The 19,821-nt window shown below is 37.6% G+C and overlaps 1 protein-coding gene across 3 annotated transcripts in view; it reads right to left on the bottom strand.

The window, feature by feature from the left end:
* Positions 1-19,821, bottom strand: part of EXOC4 (exocyst complex component 4) — a 754,902-nt gene that overhangs the window by 673,867 nt on the left and 61,214 nt on the right. For all 3 annotated transcript variants that reach the window (XM_047842944.1, XM_047842959.1, XM_047842952.1), the window contains exon 5: positions 16,134-16,243. In XM_047842944.1, coding sequence (XP_047698900.1) covers positions 16,134-16,243 — 110 coding nt within the window. The remainder of the gene's footprint in view (positions 1-16,133; positions 16,244-19,821) is intronic.

The raw sequence follows: 19,821 nt of genomic DNA, 5'->3' as shown, positions 1-19,821 counted from the left end.
CAAAGTCTCTGTAGATCGGCAGAGGACAGCTTTCATGGAAACCACGTGGTTTGGGATTGGAAGAGGACAGCCCAGCGCAGTGCTTCTTACCCCCAGGGAGGAGCTGGCAGGAACAAGGGATGAGGCTCTGAGACCTCTGTTAGCCACTGATAACCACAGGCCTTCCCTTCAAACTAACACAGATACACACGAAACTTCTCACAGGATGCCAGGGGGTTCACAACTACCAAAGAACCACAGGTTAAAAAACCTCTCGCCCAAAAATAATTCTCTCCTATTAAAAATGGTTGGGTTAAGAGAGAATAAAGCAAAAGTGAGTGCAAGCCTGAAGCTGGACCCCAATAGTGAAAGTTTTCCCCATCCTTCCCTCTCCTTTATTCTTCAAAACGAGTGGCAGGTTTTTAAAACATGGGATATCCTGAAAGAATGCATACATTCTTCTCCAGTAGATTCAACCTCAACTACACTACGGGTCCCACTCCAAGTTGTTCAGCACCGCTGGAATATACTGGAATCTATTTATTGGGGACGAATAAAAATATCCCAGCCTACGGAGTAAATCCTTGTACCCACTGCCCAAAGTCCCCAAAAATCCCTGCTTCAGATGAATGCAGTCTCTTCTCCTCAATCCTTTTTCTTTTTGTTCCCAACTCATAAAATGCACTTAAACATGAACCAGAAGCATTTAATGATGTGCATGATATAATTACTTGAACAAGCTTGCTCTTCACTGAAGACATCCTCTCAATATTTATCCATGATGCTGAAACCATGTGGAAAAAGAGAACCACATAAGGAAAGACCAAATTCCTATGATTTTCTCTGCAACATAGAGGACATCTGACGATACGGTATTTAATTTAAATAATTTTAATACTAGTTAAAGCAGGAGTAGAACCAAAGTGGCTTAAACCTCTGAAGATGACAATTCTAATGGCAAATCAAAAACAACAACAACAACAACAACAACAACAACAAAGGGGGGGGGCATTGATATTTGCAAATGTGACATCCCAAGAATAGACATTTTAGTTACTGGTTTTGCTTTATACATTAAGAACTAGACACCTCAGGCCACAGAATCACTCCATCCTGCAAAACCAATCCCAGCAGCAAGAAGAGAGAAATACTTAGCAGCCAAGGAGCCATCTAAATTCAGCATGTTAGAGAGGGAAAATGAAACACAACTAAAAGCGGGGCTTCAGGCGAGGGGACAAAAGTAATAGAAATTTAGCTGGGAGAAAATGATCTTCACAAAAGGGCACCTATGAGTCACAAAAGACACAAGCAAAGGGCCATCTGAATGTGGCAACCACCTGCGGCAAAAGCGATTGGCAAGGAGATAAATGTAGTTTAAATCAATAAGCCCCTAGATTATGTGGCAGATAGCTACTTATATGTGCGCTAATATGATAGATGGCCTACTAAAAAATAACAAATAAGCAAGGTCTGAATAATAAAATGCCACAGCCCCAAATGACACATTTGTGTAGAACCTTACCTTTCTGTTTGTCTCCTGAAATCTCCTAGAGCATAAACACTGAATGGATCCAATATTAATTAATTTATATGATCTATTTCACTTACATCAGCTGAAAATTAAAAGGCAATTTAAAAGGATAATATAATCAACCGTGAAGACTAGTCCAATAATCACAAAAGCCCTGTGAGGTCAGAGAGAATTATTGGTGCTTTGTGGAAAAAGGCTTGTACAAAAATAAAGTAGCTGAAATTCAGCAAGGGCCTCACACCACAATTAGAACAAAATGTACATATTTCTAAACTACCAAACGCTACCAAACCATTCCCTTGTATCTACAGTGATAGAATACGTACTCACCATGTAGGTTTAAGAACACTTTATAATTAGAAACACTTGACTCTCTTACCTACTTACTTACTTACTTTGATTTTTTGCTCTGAGGATACTTACCAAGTGAGGATTTCTTGAACCCGGTTTTAAAGACCCTTACTGGCAGGACAGAGTTAAATATTAAGACTTTCACATCCTTTAACCCATTATTTCTACCAAAATCCTACTGGTCCCAATTGGTCTCTATTACACGCATAGATGGGGAAGGAAGGAAAGAGATATGGATGTGTAGATATGCATGCCTAAGTGCATAGAAACCGTGTCTGTGGTTTGAGGCTAAGCAGGGATTCATGGAAGGTTTAAGTAAGACACGCTGGGACTCATGGAACGATTAACTAAATGATATCTCAAGTCCTTTCAAGCTCCACAATTCCATGATTCTATCAACTTAGTCTAAATCTCTACATCTCCAGTTACATGGCCCATAGCTAATTATGTGCACCTAGATTATAGATAGCCCATTTAAAAAAATAACAGATAAAGTGAATAATCCATTTAAGCTCGTAAGTGTTCTATAAAAGAAAACCACCTTTTGTTTCCCAGTGAGTACAGGAAGCAATGTAGACCAGTATATAACTGCTTTCTTTTCTCAGTATGTTTGGTAGGAAAATATCAGTAACACATGCCACGGCTATATACAAATGTTATCAAATTTGCACAAGAAACCTGGTAATACACTTTAACTTTGTATTGAATAAGCTTTATTATTTGACTTAACATTTATACATGTTGACTGAGTTGTAAAATAGTGGTAGTGTTTACCACAGAAACTCCTGGTAGATGTCATTCTTCATACTATGCACGGTACCTAAAGTATGTAAATTTGATATATATGATTTTGGCCTACATACATAACTTCATTTACCTGTTGCATATAAGAACATTATATAACAGGAGAACTGTGTCACTGTTGAACGGAATTCAATATAAAAAGGGGACTTCAAAAAAATTACCAAGCCTAATTTGACTAATAAAGTATCAAGAGAATTACACATCCAAAATGCTGCCTCCAGAGATGGGAATCTGGCCTCAGAAGAGTAACAATACTCTCAGGTAGAAATAAGAAAGTTACCAACTAAAAATAATTCTGTGCTTCTGGTCAAAATGGCACTGTTAAGTCGTACTTGAGATATCCAATCTAAAACACAGGTATACATAAAGTATAAATTAAGAAATTAAAAAAATAGTCTGGTTGAAAATTGAGAGTAACACCTCTGTGGACAAGAAATGGAAGCGAGGAGTAGAGCCAAAGTATGTATCCAGTGACCTGTGTGTGGACAAGCAGGCAGAGGCAGGCAGGTTTTAGCCCAGGGTGTTACAGAGACTTAACACGCACCACTGGCCATATGAGCTGACAAAATCCTCCATTAAGAATGCAGGAACAGGACCAAATCCAGCTCTAGACCTGGGTATGCTTTTGGCCTCATCAAATCCTTATCTTCCATTCATGTCCCAGTGGAGATACTTGGTCAACCCTATACCTTAAATACCATTTGTTTCACCAATAAAAAATTACTTCTAACATCTTTTATTTAACGCACCCACTGGTACAGATCGAGAGCGCAGTATACGATGCACTGGTCGCCTCTGGAGTATAGAATCTTGATTAGGGTCTTTCAAATGTTAACTAACTATCTCTGAAGTGTGGATTCCTGATTAAGGTACTTCAAAAATGTTAACTAAGCACCCCTAAGGTGCAGATTAAATTATTCCGAAGGAAGCTACAGACAGCATAACACCCCACTCCAGAAAGGAGACTGACAAAAAATATTGCCAACTGCTACTTGGGCTGTCATTGACAGAGAGCTAGGGGTTTTTACGGCCGCAGTGTAGGAATAGTTTCAATTCACAGGTGGAGATGAACCCCACACTGCAGTGAGGTTGGAAAGCACAATGAATGAACATTGGTCCCTCCACAACTGAAAGTAGGCTAAGGGGGAAATGATGGTACGTTTGAAGGGGAAGGTAGAGTGGAGGGAGGATTATTAGGATAAAAACCAACAAAACCGACACCTGTTCAGTTTCCCTTGGGACAGCACTGAATGTACATTATCTCTTTTTAGAGCAAGGAGGATGCATCTTTGAAAGTCAAGGAGTAGCCACCAGTGGAAAAGTGGCTACTAAAAATATAACAGGGATACAGGAGAAGAGACAAGGAGGAGATGAACAAATTCATACTTTATATTAATATTCAATAATATCTAAGGCTTTATAAGTTCAATTGCCCAAAGAGATAGCATGATGTAGTAAAAAGAGCAAGAACTGGGCATCATAGAATTTTAGATTTGATTATCAACTTTACCATGTTCTGTGTAAATCTCTCTCAAGTCACTAAATCTTGCGGGACCCCAATTTTTCCATCTGTAAAATGGAGATAACATCGACACCGCTGTGTCTATTAAATGAGATAATGTGATATCAAAACACAAAAACAATCCCCTAAGGAAGTAAAAAAAAAAAAAATGTACTTTTAAAATTTCCAGCTTTAGCAACTCCTGGATTGCTGGAGACAATGGTAGTTGTTTACGTCCCCATTTCTCCTTATTTCCTCCAAAACAACAAAGAACAACTATAAGAACAAATAAAATTTGTGCAAATAATACTCTCAGGATAACCTGGAAGATAGAAATTGCCCAAAATTCACAACTGTAATAAGAAACACCTAATCCCAGCAAGCAATCTCTCAAACTTTTGCCCCACCCCTGCTCTGCCACAAGGCTTTGTCGCAAGCAAGCAAAAGCAGGCAGGTGAAGAACCATGATGAAGAGACAAGGGACTTACTGATGATCCTAAGATTGACCTAAAACTATCACTAAAAGAGACAATGCCCACCCTAAGTTTGAAAATACCCAAAAAGTATCCAAGTAGATGAGAACATGGACTACAGGAGAGAGAGAGTTTAAAAACAGACAATTTGCAAGAGTATTTGAGACCTATAGCTTCTATGGGAGAAATAAAAGGAAGAGATAAATGCCCTGTGACTACTGGATAGTGAAGGGAGAAAGAAGCATAAAGAGAACATTCAGGACCCCACAAGAGAGTCGAAATTCTGAGAACAATCTTCTCCTACCATCAAAACAAATAATACACTCAAGTATTTGGATTTTGCTATGCTGACAGAAGAGGGAGCCAATGAGCTAGGAATTCTATAAAACACCCCATACCCATTTAAAAAAAAAAAAAACATAAAAAATGAACAGATTCATATAAAGGTATATGGGGGGAGGGCGATCAGAAAATCCAACACACATTAACAGGAAAATTCAATAAATTTTCCTACAATAAAACTATCATGAAGCACAAGAAAACTAGATGACAACACTCCAGATGGAAGTAATATACTCAAACAAGAATCTGGGGATAAGAAAAGTCACTTTGAGTCAAAAATTCCAAAACTAGGAATAGACATGGACAAATAAAAGAAAGGTATGGAAAGAAAACAGACTAAACTCAGAAGAAATACGGAAGAAAAAGACAATTATTTCAGATAGGAAGAATAAATTATAAAATACCCAAGGGAAACAGACTCAAATGAATATTTTATAAAGGGCATTGTGGAAATTCAGGGAACCAAAATAGGGAATAAAAGGGATATAAAGACAGCAATAAAGAGACCAAAGAGAAAGCAGTAGAAATGGAAGACAGGCAAAGAAAAAAAGTACACATTAGAAAAAAACAAACAATAGAATACTTGAAATTATAAAGCAAAAAAAAAAAAAAAAATCTTGAATCTGCAAAATAAAAGAGCCTACTGGGTATCTGGAAAAATTAACCACCCCACCCCCCAAGAAAAAAAAAAAAAAAACCTCCAGGGCATATCCTACTAAAACTATTAAGTTCCTACATTAAAAATCCTCAAGGTCTACAGGATCACAGCTTACAAGGGCAAAAAGTCAGTAAGTAAAATTGTAAACTAAGGCATTTATGCCCATCTAAGCTGTCCTTTAAGTACCAATGAAAAGAAAACAAAAAAGGGGGAAAAAGTAGTTAGCCTTAAGGAATCTTTTGATAAGCTTTATGCAACCAAGAGGTAAGTGGGAAAACTTCAACAAAAAAGATTGATGGTAAGCATTTAAAATATTTAAGTACAGATTTATGACAAAAGCAAAACTGGCCGGTGTGAATGGAAGACAACTAAGATGGGTATGTTGTGAAAAAGTAAAAATAACACAATTAACAATTGGCAGAAAAGAAAGGAAAATAAAGTCATGTTGCTACTTAAAAGATGGGGATTAAAGGATACCGACAAAAACAGAAATGAGAGAGAAAGATTAAAGCATTAAAAAGGGACTAAGAGCATTTTATCCAAGTTTTTAAATACATTAAATAGACCATCACTGGGGGGAAAAAAATCACCTCCTAAGCCAAAAAAAAAAATTTGTTTAAAGAGCAAAGAATTAATATCCCAGAGATAAAGAAATATAGCAAATATACATATTTATAAAATACTACGATAGAGTTGAGACAAAACATATTAGTCTTATCAACATATATTAATAGATTCAGCTCCCCTATTATAAGAAAAGGGTTTTTCAATCTGAATCAGAAAGCAAAGCTCAACAATATTGTTGATCCCAAAACTAGAAATTTAGAACAGCTAGAAATAAAAAATGAACAAAGGTATGCCAGTCAAAAGGCATTAACCATAATGACAAAAGGCACATGCCCTCTAATAAATACCACATGCCACAATTCACAATAAGGCTATAACATTTATGAATATTTATATACCAAATTAAACAGCAGCCACCATTTTAAAACAAAAGCTTCAAGTGATGCTGAGACAGAGGAAAAATCCAAGAGAAAACTTGAATACATCACACACAAAAAAAAAATGAGATAGAAGACCTAAACAACATAATTAAATAAGGTGGATCCTATGGATACATATCAAACCATCCACCTGGTAATAAAGAATGCATCTTTCACTCAAGTATCCATGGGACACTCATAAACACTGATCATATAATAAGTCACAAAGAAAATGAAAGTTCCCTGAAGTAAAAATATTACCAACAATATTCTCTGAATTCAATGCAATAAAGGTAGAAAGTATTACTAGAAATAAAACACACACAAAAGACCCTTTTATTTATGAATGTAAAATCCTTCTACTAAAAACATTGTTTCCAGCCAAATACAAATTGAAATGAGATCATTTTTTTTAAATATATGAAATTTATTGTCAAATTGGTTTCCATACAACAGCCAGTGCTCATCCCAAAAGATGCCCTCTTCAATGCCCATGATAATGGAAACATTAAATACCAATGTCTATGGGACAAATTTAAAGTGTTGAGAAAAATTCCTGTCATTGAACACATTTATCAGTAAAAATTAAAATACAAGATTTCAATGTCTAGATCAGAAGAAAATATAAGCCAAAAGAAAGCACAAAAAAGGAAATAAAGATAAAAGCAGAAAATAATGAAGTAGAGAAAAGAAAAATAGACCTACCCAATAATCAAAACACTGATTTCTCGAAAATTTAAAAAAAAAAAAAAAACCACCCTAACACAATAGACAAACCACCAGCTACTTTGATCAAGAAAAGGGGGCTAGTGCAAATAAAATAAACAAAAGGAAAAAAGAAAATTTCAAAACCATAAGAAAATACTTTAGAGACCTCTGCATAAATAAATTTGAAAAACTAAATGAAATCAATAATTTCCTAGAAAAATACAGATTAAAATTGATCCCAAAAGAGACAGAGTACTTAAGGAGAGCAATTTACACAGGAAAAAACAGAGAAAATAAAAGGCACAAACATGAAAAATGTATCAGATCCAAATGTTTTCACAGGAAAATTCCCTAAACCTTCAAACACCAGAGAACTCCAATGTTCCAGAAATTGTTCTAGAGCATGGAGAGTAAAGAAAAGCTTCCTAACTCCTTCTAGGAAGCAAATTATTCCACTGAAACCAAACTCCAATATGGTGGTGGTATCACTTATAAACATTGATGCAAAAATTCTAACTAACGTATTCACAAATAGAATTCACCACCACATTGAGAAAATAACACACACCATGATCAAGAGGCATTTTTTCTAGGTAATGAAAAATTGGTTCAATAATAGGAAGTCTTGCACAGTAAGAGACTTAAAGATAAAATAGAACAAAGTGGATAAAAGACATAATAACAATTCACAAAAGTTAAAATGGACTTTAAACATTAAGGAAAATTGTCTGAACTGACTCCTAATTGTAGAAATGCAAACTTTTTAAATATTTTTAAGCTTTATTATTTTGAGAGGGAGAGAACACGTGCACAAGCAGGGAAAGGGGAGAGAGGGAAAATCCCAAGCAGGCTCCACACTGCCAGCGCAGAGCCCAATGCGGAGCTCAAACTCATGAACCATGAGATCATGACCTGAGCCAAAATCAAGAGTCAAATCAATGCTTAACTGACTGAGCCACCCAGGCACCCCAGAGAAATGCAAATTAAACACCACTGTGACACCATTTTCACCTATCAAATGAGCAAAACTGAAAAACTCTAACAACACAGGGGTGCCTGGGTGGCTCAGATGGTTAAGCATCCAACTTTGGCTCAGGTCATGATCTCACAGTTCGTGAGTTCAAGCCCCACATTGGGCTCCATGCTGACAGCTCAGGGCCTGGAGCCTGCTTTGGATTCTGTGTCTTCCTCTCTCTCTGCCCCTCCCCTGCTCACGCTCTCTCTCTCGCTCGCTCTCTCTCTCTCCCAAAAGTAAATAAACATTAAAAAATTTTTTTTCTTTTTTTTAAAGTCTAATAACTCATTATTTGGTGAGGCTGTGAGGGAAACGAGCACTCTCACACACTCGTGGTACAATGTGAACTAGTACAACTCTTCTGGAGAATACCAGAAATACCAAAATAAAAGCATAGAACTTTGGTATTTGGAAATACCAAAATAAAAGCATAGAACTGTGTATGTGTATACATCATTAATTAAAAAATATTAATTGCAAAATGTAAAATCAAGGCACAGATTGGCAGAAGCAAGAAACCCACTGAGAGAAAAATGGTTAGTGTCCATTTAGCTTTCCTGTATGTTAGTGAAGAAAAGAAATGACATCTTAAAGGCCTCTGCACATGATGGGCATTTTACCAGAGTCCTTATACATGGAAAGATTGGCATTTGTCCAACGGAGGCTAAGTATCCAGAATATATAAAGAACCCCTATGAACCAATAAAACAAGCTAATTAGCAAAAATATGCAAATGTAAAATTATAAAAAAAATAGGCAAACCACATGAACAGTTTGCAGTAAATATATGAAAAATTCCTTATACACTCTAGTTAATGAGTTATTTTATTTTTTTTAGTGTTTATTCATTTTTGAGAGAAAAGACTGTAGAATAGCTTCAAAACTGTATCTTTTTTTGTTGTTGTTTATTTATTTTAGAGAGAGAGACTGAGACAGAGTGTGAGCGGGGGAGGGCCAGAGAAAGGGAGACACAGAATTGGAAGCAGGCTCCAGGCTCCGAACTGTCTGCACAGAGCCCGATGTGGGGCTCAAACCCACAAGCCGTGAGATCATGATCTGAGCCAAAGTCAGACGCCCAGTTGACTGAGTCACCCAGGTGCCCCCATCAGGTATTATTTTTCAAAACTCATTTTATAAACCTATTCCATCCACAGAGGTTGAGTGATTGGTCCAGGTTCACCAGATGGTAATTATTGGAAGCTAGCCCCTTGCTGTTCCCACTCTAAAGAAGTAAGAGATGTATTTTGCAAGCCTTTCTCCTATTTCTCATCAGTCACAGTATTTTGTAATGTACAGGAAACTAATGTCTAATTTAGATGTAGTAATTCAACTATAACTTGGGTAAAAGGATGGGAGAAATGTGGAGAAAAGCCAATAATTGTAGTAAAATGTTGGTTTAAGCTTTTGGATTCTCAGTATGTCCTTTCATTTGGCAAACTGCCTTTGGAACATTTTGACTGAGCAATTACTCCCGGGGTACACAGGCATTTCATTTGTGGCTTCTTTATTCATTTTATGCATGCTCCTGCTGGGATTGCTGTGAATATAACCGTAATGAAACTGGACTTCTTACTTTCTTTCTTTTTGGTACCAGCATAGGTTAAGCAATAAAACCCAAAGAGAGCACAAATTAAATCATTTTTTTTCTTTCGCTGCTGTTTTCTTACGTGCATTCTATTCCGTAAAGTCTTGTTCTGGGACTTGATATTTTTCTTAAAAATTTAGGATTTGATATTTAAATTCTCTCTACATGGAGTGGGAGCTATGAATCCTAACATAAAAGGAGATGAAATTTGGGGCGCCTGGGTGGCGCAGTCGGTTAAGCGTCCGACTTCAGCCAGGTCACGATCTCGCGGTCCAGGAGTTCGAGCTCCGCGTCGGGCTCTGGGCTGATGGCTCAGAGCCTGGAGCCTGTTTCCGACTCTGTGTCTCCTTCTCTCTCTCTGCCCCTCCCCCGTTCATGCTCTGTCTCTCTCTGTCCCAAAAATAAATAAACGTTGAAAAAAAAAATTTTAATAAGAAAAAAAAAAGGAGATGAAATTTTTCTTCCTGCAACTCACTTATCTAGAATAATGAAGGTTCTCCAAAACAATAGGACACTTTTTGAGTTACTTCTGTCCTAAGGTTGGGGCCTCCCTAGGCATTTTAAATGAGTTGTTCCTAAAGAATCCTTCATTTGCTATTAAATATCTTGGTTGATTTCTATGATTAATCATAAATAGAACTGAGGACTATATTTTTATTTTATTTTATTTTTATTTTATTTTAGGGAGAGAGAGAGAAAATGGGAGAGGAGGCGGAGGGAGAGAGAGAATCTTAAGCAGGCTCCACACTGAGCGTGGAGCCTGATGCAGGGCTTCATCCCATGACCCTGGGATCATGACTTGAGCAGAAATCTGGAGTAGGATGGTCAACTGACTGAGGCACCCATAGCTCTAGCCAGCCCCTAGAGCTGAGGACTATATACAAAGGGGCCAAAATAGAATTATTAGTTCAGATATTTATAAATGTAAAAATAAAGCAAGGACAGGGTTTGTTAATTAAAATACATTACACATGAGTATTATATCATATATTAGAGATTAATGTAACCATCTTCAGGTACTTCCCATTAGATTAATAAATCTTAATATTTTTCTGTATTTGATTCAGATTCTTTAAAGAAAAATTACAGGTGTAATTGAAGGCCCCTGTGAATACATGAATTCTTTCTCAATTCTTTTCTTCTCTCTTCTACCCTAGAGGTAACTACTGTTTTGAAATTGTTCTATATCTTTGCCCTGTATGTTTGCACACTTTTACTGTTTGTACGTAAATGTGTATGTTGTAGATTTGTAAATATAGAAACAATACATGTGGTTTATATATATATACATATATTTGTATATAAATGTTATATATTGTGCATGTTTATATATACAAAGTATATTATTTTGAGTAGGGCTTAAATAAATTGTATAACTTGATTTACTTGTTTACTTGATTCGAATTTGTATCATTTAATTAATTTGCTTATAATTGTATAATATGATATGTATCATTTTACTGCTTGGGTTTTAAACTCAACTTTGTATCTTTTGGGTTTTCTTATGTTACAATATAGCCCTAGTTTATTAGTTTTAACTACTGTATAGCATTTCATTATATAATCACAATTTATCCATTCTTCTATAGATAGGCAAGTTATAAGTTTGCAATGTGTCATTATTAGAAAACTTACAGGAATGAGATTGTTTGTACATATTTCTATAGGACAGAATTTCTCCAACCACTGATCTCTTGGGAATGGGTTGTAGATATATCTGGGATAATGGGCCCTTCAGCCTTCGGGCGGGTAACTAACTAGGTGGGTCTTGGGGCAATCAGAATCTCTAGACAAGTTCTCTTTAGCTACGTGCAGCCACCTCCCTTTACTCTAGTTGTACTATATAAGTCATTGTGCTGTATAAGTTATTTTGCATATGCGCCATAATGCCTAAAAACTGAGGAAGCCCAACTCTTGGGGGACCATGTGTGTTATATATGTAGAGGAATGTTGGTGCATTTTAAACTTCATTTTCCAAATAGCTTTTTATTTTAATTTTTTTAAATGTTTATTTATTTTTGAGAGAGAGAGAGAGAGAGAGCATGAGCAGGGAAGGGGCAGAGAGAAAGGGAGACACAGAATCTGAAGCAGGCTCCAGGCTCTGATCTGTCAGCACAGAGCCCGACATGGGGATCGAATTCACAAACTGTGAGATCACGACCTGAGCAGAAGTTGGACGCCCAACCAACTGAGCCACCCAGGCGCCTGCCAAATAACTTTTTAAAGTGATTGTGCCAATGTAGATTTCTCTGACCTGTGCATGAGCTTTTGTTTCTCTCTTTCTTGCCCTTAAAATTGGCTTTGTTAGACTTTTAATTCTTACAAGTGGATTTTGATTTTTACAAATCTGACAGGCTCTGTGTTTTTTTTTTTCAGTTTGTTATTTTAGTTTGCATTTCTGAGGTTTCTAGTGGTGTTGAGAATATTTCCAGGTATATGAACCATTTGGGTCTCTTGTAAATCATCTATTGTTTCCCTGGTTTTTATTAGGTCATTTCTTTTCCCTATTAGTATGTATGAGAGTTAAATGGATGCTAATCATTTTTCTGTTTTTCTATCCATCCCATGTAGTTAGTTAATCGATTTCATTAGTTTCTGGTTTATCCCTCCTGTGTTTCTTATACCTCTCTTCCAGGAAGAGAAATTTTACTTCAGATACTCTCTTATACTTGGCTATTTTCACTTTATAATATATCCTGGAAATCACTCCATATTAGTTTATATTGATAACTTAAGTATTTACTTATAACTTAAGTATTTACTAGACTGAAAAAGGATAGATATGAAAAGAATCATCATGATAATGACAACAGTACCTGCCCTAACTACCTCAGGGGACTGCTGCATCAGTTGCACGATGCAACATGTTTTGCAAACCATAACATGTAAACCATTAGAAAATCTCACATAAGTGACTCACATCTCTGCCTCTAAATAAGACACTTGAAAAATGACTCATTTGCAAACAATCAAAATTCTTGTTTAATTAATAATAATCTGAAAGTCCTTAGGAATCACCTCCAACCCTGATTTATAGCATCTCAACGAGAGATCTGTTCTATCCAGGGATTCCCTACTGGAACTTCCTCTATAAAGATGTCAGTTCTAGTGGATCACACCCTCAATCCCACTATTTCACAAGCTGAGAAGGCAATTTTAAAATCCCATGTTAAATTTCCTGCTGAAAATGACTATTCCTTCCAGGACTGACTTGCAGGGCACTTTGCAAATAGACTCGCAGGACTTACTGTTCACTAAGAATAAGAAAATACCTGCCCTTTATTTATAGTGTATTTCATCAGCCTCATACTTTTATATGTACTTAGCAACATTCTGTGCAGTTCTCTACATAATTTACATCTTCTTCATTTATACAACCCCCTTGAATAATGTGACCCAGATTAATATAGTCCTAAAGACTAGGACTGCAGTGATTTAAAAAAAGACTTCACACATAATTTCAAGAAAGTCAAAATTTTACATATTGGCTCCTCAAGGCGACTCAAGTGAAAACAAGCAGTACAGAGTATGGTAAGCAGAGTAGTTGTTCCCAAAGGCTATCCATGCCCTAATTCCCAGAATCTGTGAATGTATTACATGGCAAAGGTGACTTCGTAGATGTGACTAAGGCTAAGGACCTTGAGCTAGGGAGAGCAGCCAGAATTATCCAGGTGGAATCAATCTATCACATAAGTCCTTAAAAGAGGGAAGAAGAGGCAGAAGGGTAGGTCAAAGAGATGTGACCCAAGAAGTAGGTGAACACACTGTCTCTGGTTTGGAAGAGAGAAGAAGAGGTCAACAAGTCTGGGAAAGCAGCAGCCTCTAGGAGCTGGGAAAGGTGAGGAAGAGGGCCTCCCAGAGGGCCTCCAGAAGGAACACAGCCCAGGGAGACCCATACTGGGCTTCTAAGCTACAAAACCGTAAGATGGTCGTGGTCATTTGTTGGCGTAACAAGGGAAAATTAATGCCCAGAGCATACCTACCTCTCTGGCAGGAAAACGCACTGGTTAGAAGAGCGTATTCCGGAATCCAGCTCCTCACTTGAAATCACAGCTCTACTACTTGTCAGCTATGTCAACTTAAGCCAGTTATTAACCCCCCCAATGCCTCAGTTCTTCTCAGCTGTAAAATGGAGCCATTATAAGAGTACCTACCTAGAAAGACTGTTAAAGGACTGAGCTAATTCACATGAAGCACTCAACATACCATTTTGCATACAAGTAGGCCCTAAACGTGTCTTAACTACTACTAGTATACATCTCCACCAGTAATATTTCGACCACCTTCTCTTTTGGTCACCCACAGAAAAATCATGAGATCAAAAGTCCTAACCAGTCAAAGAAACGAGCCTTTGTAAAAAGAAAGGTTTGTAGCTTATGTACAAGCAGTCTCCATGACGGTCCCAGCTCCACTCAGACAACATCCGGCTCTTCAAGCGTGGTCCCCAATAATGAAGAACAGAACGCCGAAGTCAAAGTGTCACCACGAACTCCACTAAGTGAGAAACGCTAACTACAGGACCTCACAGAAAAAGTGCCCGTCAAAGAGCTGTCTTGTTAAAAATAATAGATGGAGCAAAATTAGTTTCTACTTAAATTTGCCATAATTGGCATGTTTTCAACTTACTTGATATTTACACAGTGCTTTTCATTTGCAAAATGCCTGCCCTATCATTTCTTCATAAACAATTAAAATTTTTGTTACATGACCGTTGACTCGGCAACATTTACTTAAATGGATATAACCAGGCTAAGCAATGATAATTCACATTATAAACATAAGAAAATATAACAACTGATAATGTCTCCTCCAGGTAGAGGGAAAAATCCAAATCCAAAGTATAAATATATATTGTGTTTCATAATTCCACATTCTACAACAGCTCAAAGCAGTGTCAAAACTCAGAGAACGGCAACACTACAACAGACAGAGGAAGAAAACAAAACTTCTTAGCTCCAGGAAGAGGCTTGAGCACAAACCCTGTAAAGTGTCATAATAAAAATAAGTGTTGGGGTTTAAAAAAAAAATCATTAAGTAGGCTAACAGTAAAATCTATTATAAAGTAATTTCTACACTTTTCCTACAGTAAAAGCAATAAACCTCAAGATTCCAAGCCTAAATAACCCTAAAACTTAATTAAATGATATTTTAAAAGGTAATTAAATATGTTCCAGCAACAACAATATATAGTCAGGCTCTCAAAAGAAACACTTTCAATTAGTTACACAAAATGTATTGACTGAATCCAAATTATTTTTCTACCTTTCTACCTTTTCATTATTTCAAGCTCTACACGACTATAGAAATAGTAAGAACTGATTTATACCTGCAAAGCCTACGATAACCAACATTACTCATTCCTTAAAACGTATTGAGGACTTTAGCTGTGACAAGAAGGCACCTGTGGGACATCTCTCAAAAACACCCCATCTCCTTCGCCTCGATCCAGAAATGCAATAGTTGAACAGCTCTTTGCAGAGACCCAGAGGCAATCTGAGCCAAGCTAAGCTGAACCCTCCAACGGAGCAGGTCTGAGCCATCCCAGAAGAATTCCCCTAAATCTGCATTAAATTCAAAGAACTTTAAATATAGGCTAAAATGGCCCTCCTCTGTCTTACTCAACAGAATAGTAGGTAGCCCAAGAAGAAACATGGTTAGTTTGCAGCTATGACCTCGAAGTGCATTATATGTATGAGTGTGTGTGCACACCCACATGCAAGCACATATGGAAGTGGAGAGGCCACGGGAAGGTACAAGGAATCAGTATAGAGGACACACGGGATATAGATCACACACTCAGAAGCTCTCAAGAACCAGACAGGCAATGTAACAGGTGCAACAGCTGGGTAAAAGCCAACAGAAACAATAGAGGTTATAAAAAAGAAGAAAAAAAAGAGACAATCCATCAAAAAGCATTCAAATTCAACTTCAGAAAAACAAACCATGCTCGTCAAATAAAGCGTAACTACATCTGGAATCAGGAGTCAGGCCAGATTCAGCTGCCAGTTTTCAAAGCTGATAATGCAACAGGCCCAACCAATCATTTCCTTATTCCCTCTGAGGGTGGCAAAGAGCTCATCAGAGGCTCCAAGGCACTCACCCCAGGACCTCCCTCCCCTGACTCCCCAGACTTCCCCAGGTCTTTGCCTCACTGTAGTATTATGAAAAGAGGCTAAGTGGCTAAAGAATTAAAAGCTTACCACTTGAGCTTCCAGGAGTAGAAAACTGAGAGGCATCGAGGAATTTTCGAGGAGTAGGAAGGTTGGTAACATCAATCAGAGGAACGGGAGAAGCATCTTTTATAAGGGAGCTAAAAGGGAAAGGTAGAGTAGTTAGTTTCCACTTTCTCCAAAACCAGCTACATGCCCATCTCTTAGCCCTTTCTTTTTGTCATGAGCCCTCTATCTCCACTGTGACTTCAAAGGTCTCCCAAGAGTATTTCCAGTGGTGATTGCTATAGAAAGGGGGCTAAAGATACATTCTAAGGGTTCTAAGTATTCAATTTTTTATTGTCTTACTTCACTGCTAGGTTTAAAAACATTAGTGCAAATATATTCCGGATCATCTGGATGAATACCTTACAACCAAATTATGCCATGCAATATCAGCACCCTTTGTTGTTTCTGTGTTAAAATTAATTTATCAGCAAAGGAAGATCAAATGTCACCATTTCATGATAACTGAACAAAGGTTTAAGTAGTTAAGCTTTGTTGAACCCGTGTTTTCCAGCTGGAGTTTTTGATATATTCTGGGAGTTCACTACATTCAGCTTTCTTTAAAAGAGGTTCATAAATTTCATCAAATTGAGAATCACGACAATAAAAGATGATTTAAGGAACTCAAACAGCTTAATTCAGTATCTGATTACCCATTTCACCTTTTCCAAAAAGGCCTAGCACCTCATCTTAATGATTAACTTTAAGCATCTCCAAAATAAACACATTAATTTTAAATGACACAGAGACTATAAAAAACAATTAAATTTTCAGGTTAATTCCCACTTATAGCCATCTGTGAAGTGAAAGAAGTAGGCAATTTCAAGGCAAGTAACACCTGTGTTCTACTCTCAAGAAACTGAACCATCTATGGTGCACCTGGATGGCTCATTCAGAAGAGCACGCAACTCTTGATCTCAGAGTCGTAAGTTCAAGTCCCACAATGGGTGTGCAGATCGCTAAAGAAATAGTAATAAACTTAGGAAGGAAGGAAGGGAGGGAGGGAGGGAGGGAGGAATAAACTGAATCATCTAACATTCTGCATCTACAACAGGAAAGCTTCTCCAAGTTCCAAGGGTAGACAGGTCAAAGCCACAATTCTCACCTCTCTCCAGTCCCATAAACAACATCAGTAGTAGCAGTGGCAACCTGGCTAACCATGGAAGTGACCCTCACAGTGGTTGTAAACAGAGGGCAGGCAGAGCCAGGGCATGGGGACAAGACCACACCTTAAGGAAAGCTTTCTCCAAATGGGACAGAAAGTCGCATGCTTTTTTAACATCTGCACCCCCCCCCCCAACCCACAGTGACATATCCCTATCTCCCTCTCATCACTCCTTCTGGGTCCTAAGTACTAGGTATTTTTGTATGTGTGTATTTTTAATCTAATAAATGTATGCACGTTCTTTCAGAAAACGCTGAAAAACAAACTTTACATTAAAGGGCAAAATCATCATTTCAGGTATTATTTTTACCAAGTACTAATAACATGTGAGCTGTGGTCCCAGGCCTTGTGGATAAGTGACAAGTTACTAAGTTCTCCCTTCTCACTGACTACAGGGGAAGAAGGAACCATTGACTCAAACAAGTCTTCCGCATCTAAGTGCTGGGCACAGGGTTCAGTGCCAAGGATGCAAGTACGAACACCATACGAGCGAAACCAAACTTAGCCCATTTCCAGCTGCTGGCACTGCTTGCACACTAATGTCAAACCTCAATGTAAGATATAAAAGTAACAAAGATAACATTTACCTGGAATTAAATGGACATGGTTCCTATAAACCTTTTCCTCCAATATAAAGCTATTAATTTCCTGTTTACCTCAACTATCCTAAGAAACAGAGCCTTCAAACCTAGTGACTGGTCACAGTAATTTGTCTGTTTATAAAATCAATTAGAGCATAGATTTACCCAGTCATCTTTTACATACCAACTACTGCTCTCGTCTCAGTTTCTCCCTCAATTACCTCACCTCATCCTCTTGCCCGGATTTACTCACAATTGCAAACCTAGCTCCATACGCCTCCCTCCCCTGGATACAGGAGGATAATCACCGATGTTTACAGTGCTGCTACCCGGTGTTAAGAAAAAGTCCATTCCAATTCTAAAGGATAGGAAAAATATATAATACATTTCATAAATATTTCCATAACAAAAATGGACAAGTTATTTTTAGAGCATTGATAAATGAAGGTATCAATTAACAGGAAAGTTCAGGTGTATACCTGGGATACATGAGGCGGTAAAGTTAGTACCTACTTGTGTGCAGTGATATGTGTCTATATGTGAGTATAATACACCCTTCTACAGACACAGATGGGCACGAGCTTCACTCCAGACTAAAACCTTCAATTATTTTCTCAGTTTTAACCCAAAAATGTGTTTTCGGCTAAAAACAGGGTAATAAGTGGCATGCCATTTTAACTCTGGAAAACATAACCTACTGACTTTATTATGAGAGCCAAAAGGACTCTCAAACTCCATCAATACATTTTTAGAAAGTCAATGGACTGCAAAACTATTTTCATAGACTCGTCTCTCTAAAATTTTCCCCTGGGCTTCAATTTTCTCCTTTGTGAACACTAACCCAAAGGCAAGTAACTCTGGAAATGACTTTTGGTTTTTCTCTTGTTCCTTTAGGAAAGGACTTGGTCTCAAGAGTTCGAGAGAAACCAGTACAGCCACTCATTCAAGTAACTAGAGTCATGAAGCTCCACAGAAAGGAGGTGCTATTATAGAACACGGCCTCTGTTTCCATTTCAGAAGAAATAAAGTTGAGCAAGTATTAGTACCTCCAAAGAGTTCGGAATATCTCTAAGGAAGTATTTTTGAAAACAAAAAATAAAATCAAACTTAGATTGTTCTTATCAATTTTGTAATTCATATGAATGCTCTGAACTGCTTTATTTTGAAAGAAACATCAGAAGCTATTTTTCTTTTTATACATATATGATTACAAATTTTTTTATGTTTACCTTTCAGACAGAGAGACAGAGACACAGAGAGAGAGAGACAGACAGACAGACAGACAGACAGAGAGCGGGTGTGGGGCACTGAGAGGGAGACACAGAATCCGAAGCAGGCTCTGTCAGCACAGAGGCCGACGTGGAGCTCGAACTCACCAACTGTGAGATCATGACCTGAGCCGAAGTCGGACGCTCAAAAGACTGAGTCACCCAGGCGTCCCCTACAAATTTTTATTTTAAATATATTTAGAATCACTCATGGCTGAGCTGTCAAAGTCAGCTGACATACACAAAATCCTCTCCGGCATAAGACAATACCCCCACAATTACTAACTGCATGTTGTGATTGAATGGGGTTTGCCATTGACTAACCACCTGGTGGCAAACAGGAAAACTATAAAGCAAACTACACCAAAAACATTCCCTACCACCGTAACCCTAAGGACTTTCTGGCCGTTAACCATCCATCCATCTAGTAAGGACCTATTTATATGTGCTTGACTTTAATACACCATGAAAAGTTTGGGTTTTGTGGCGTTTTTTTTTTTTTTTAAGAAGGATTAGAAGACCCAAAAACTTATTAAACATTTGCTTTTTAATTAGAACTTCCTTCCACTCCTTCACTTAACAGTATGTCCAACTACGGCCGAACTTCACAGGGGCGGCTCCTATGGCTGATTTTAGTGTCAAACTACAACTTGACAGAG

The sequence above is a fragment of the Prionailurus viverrinus genome, chromosome A2 (genome assembly GCF_022837055.1).
Source record: "Prionailurus viverrinus isolate Anna chromosome A2, UM_Priviv_1.0, whole genome shotgun sequence".
Lineage (NCBI taxonomy): Eukaryota > Metazoa > Chordata > Mammalia > Carnivora > Felidae > Prionailurus > Prionailurus viverrinus.
This window is presented reverse-complemented; position numbering and strand designations above follow the sequence as displayed.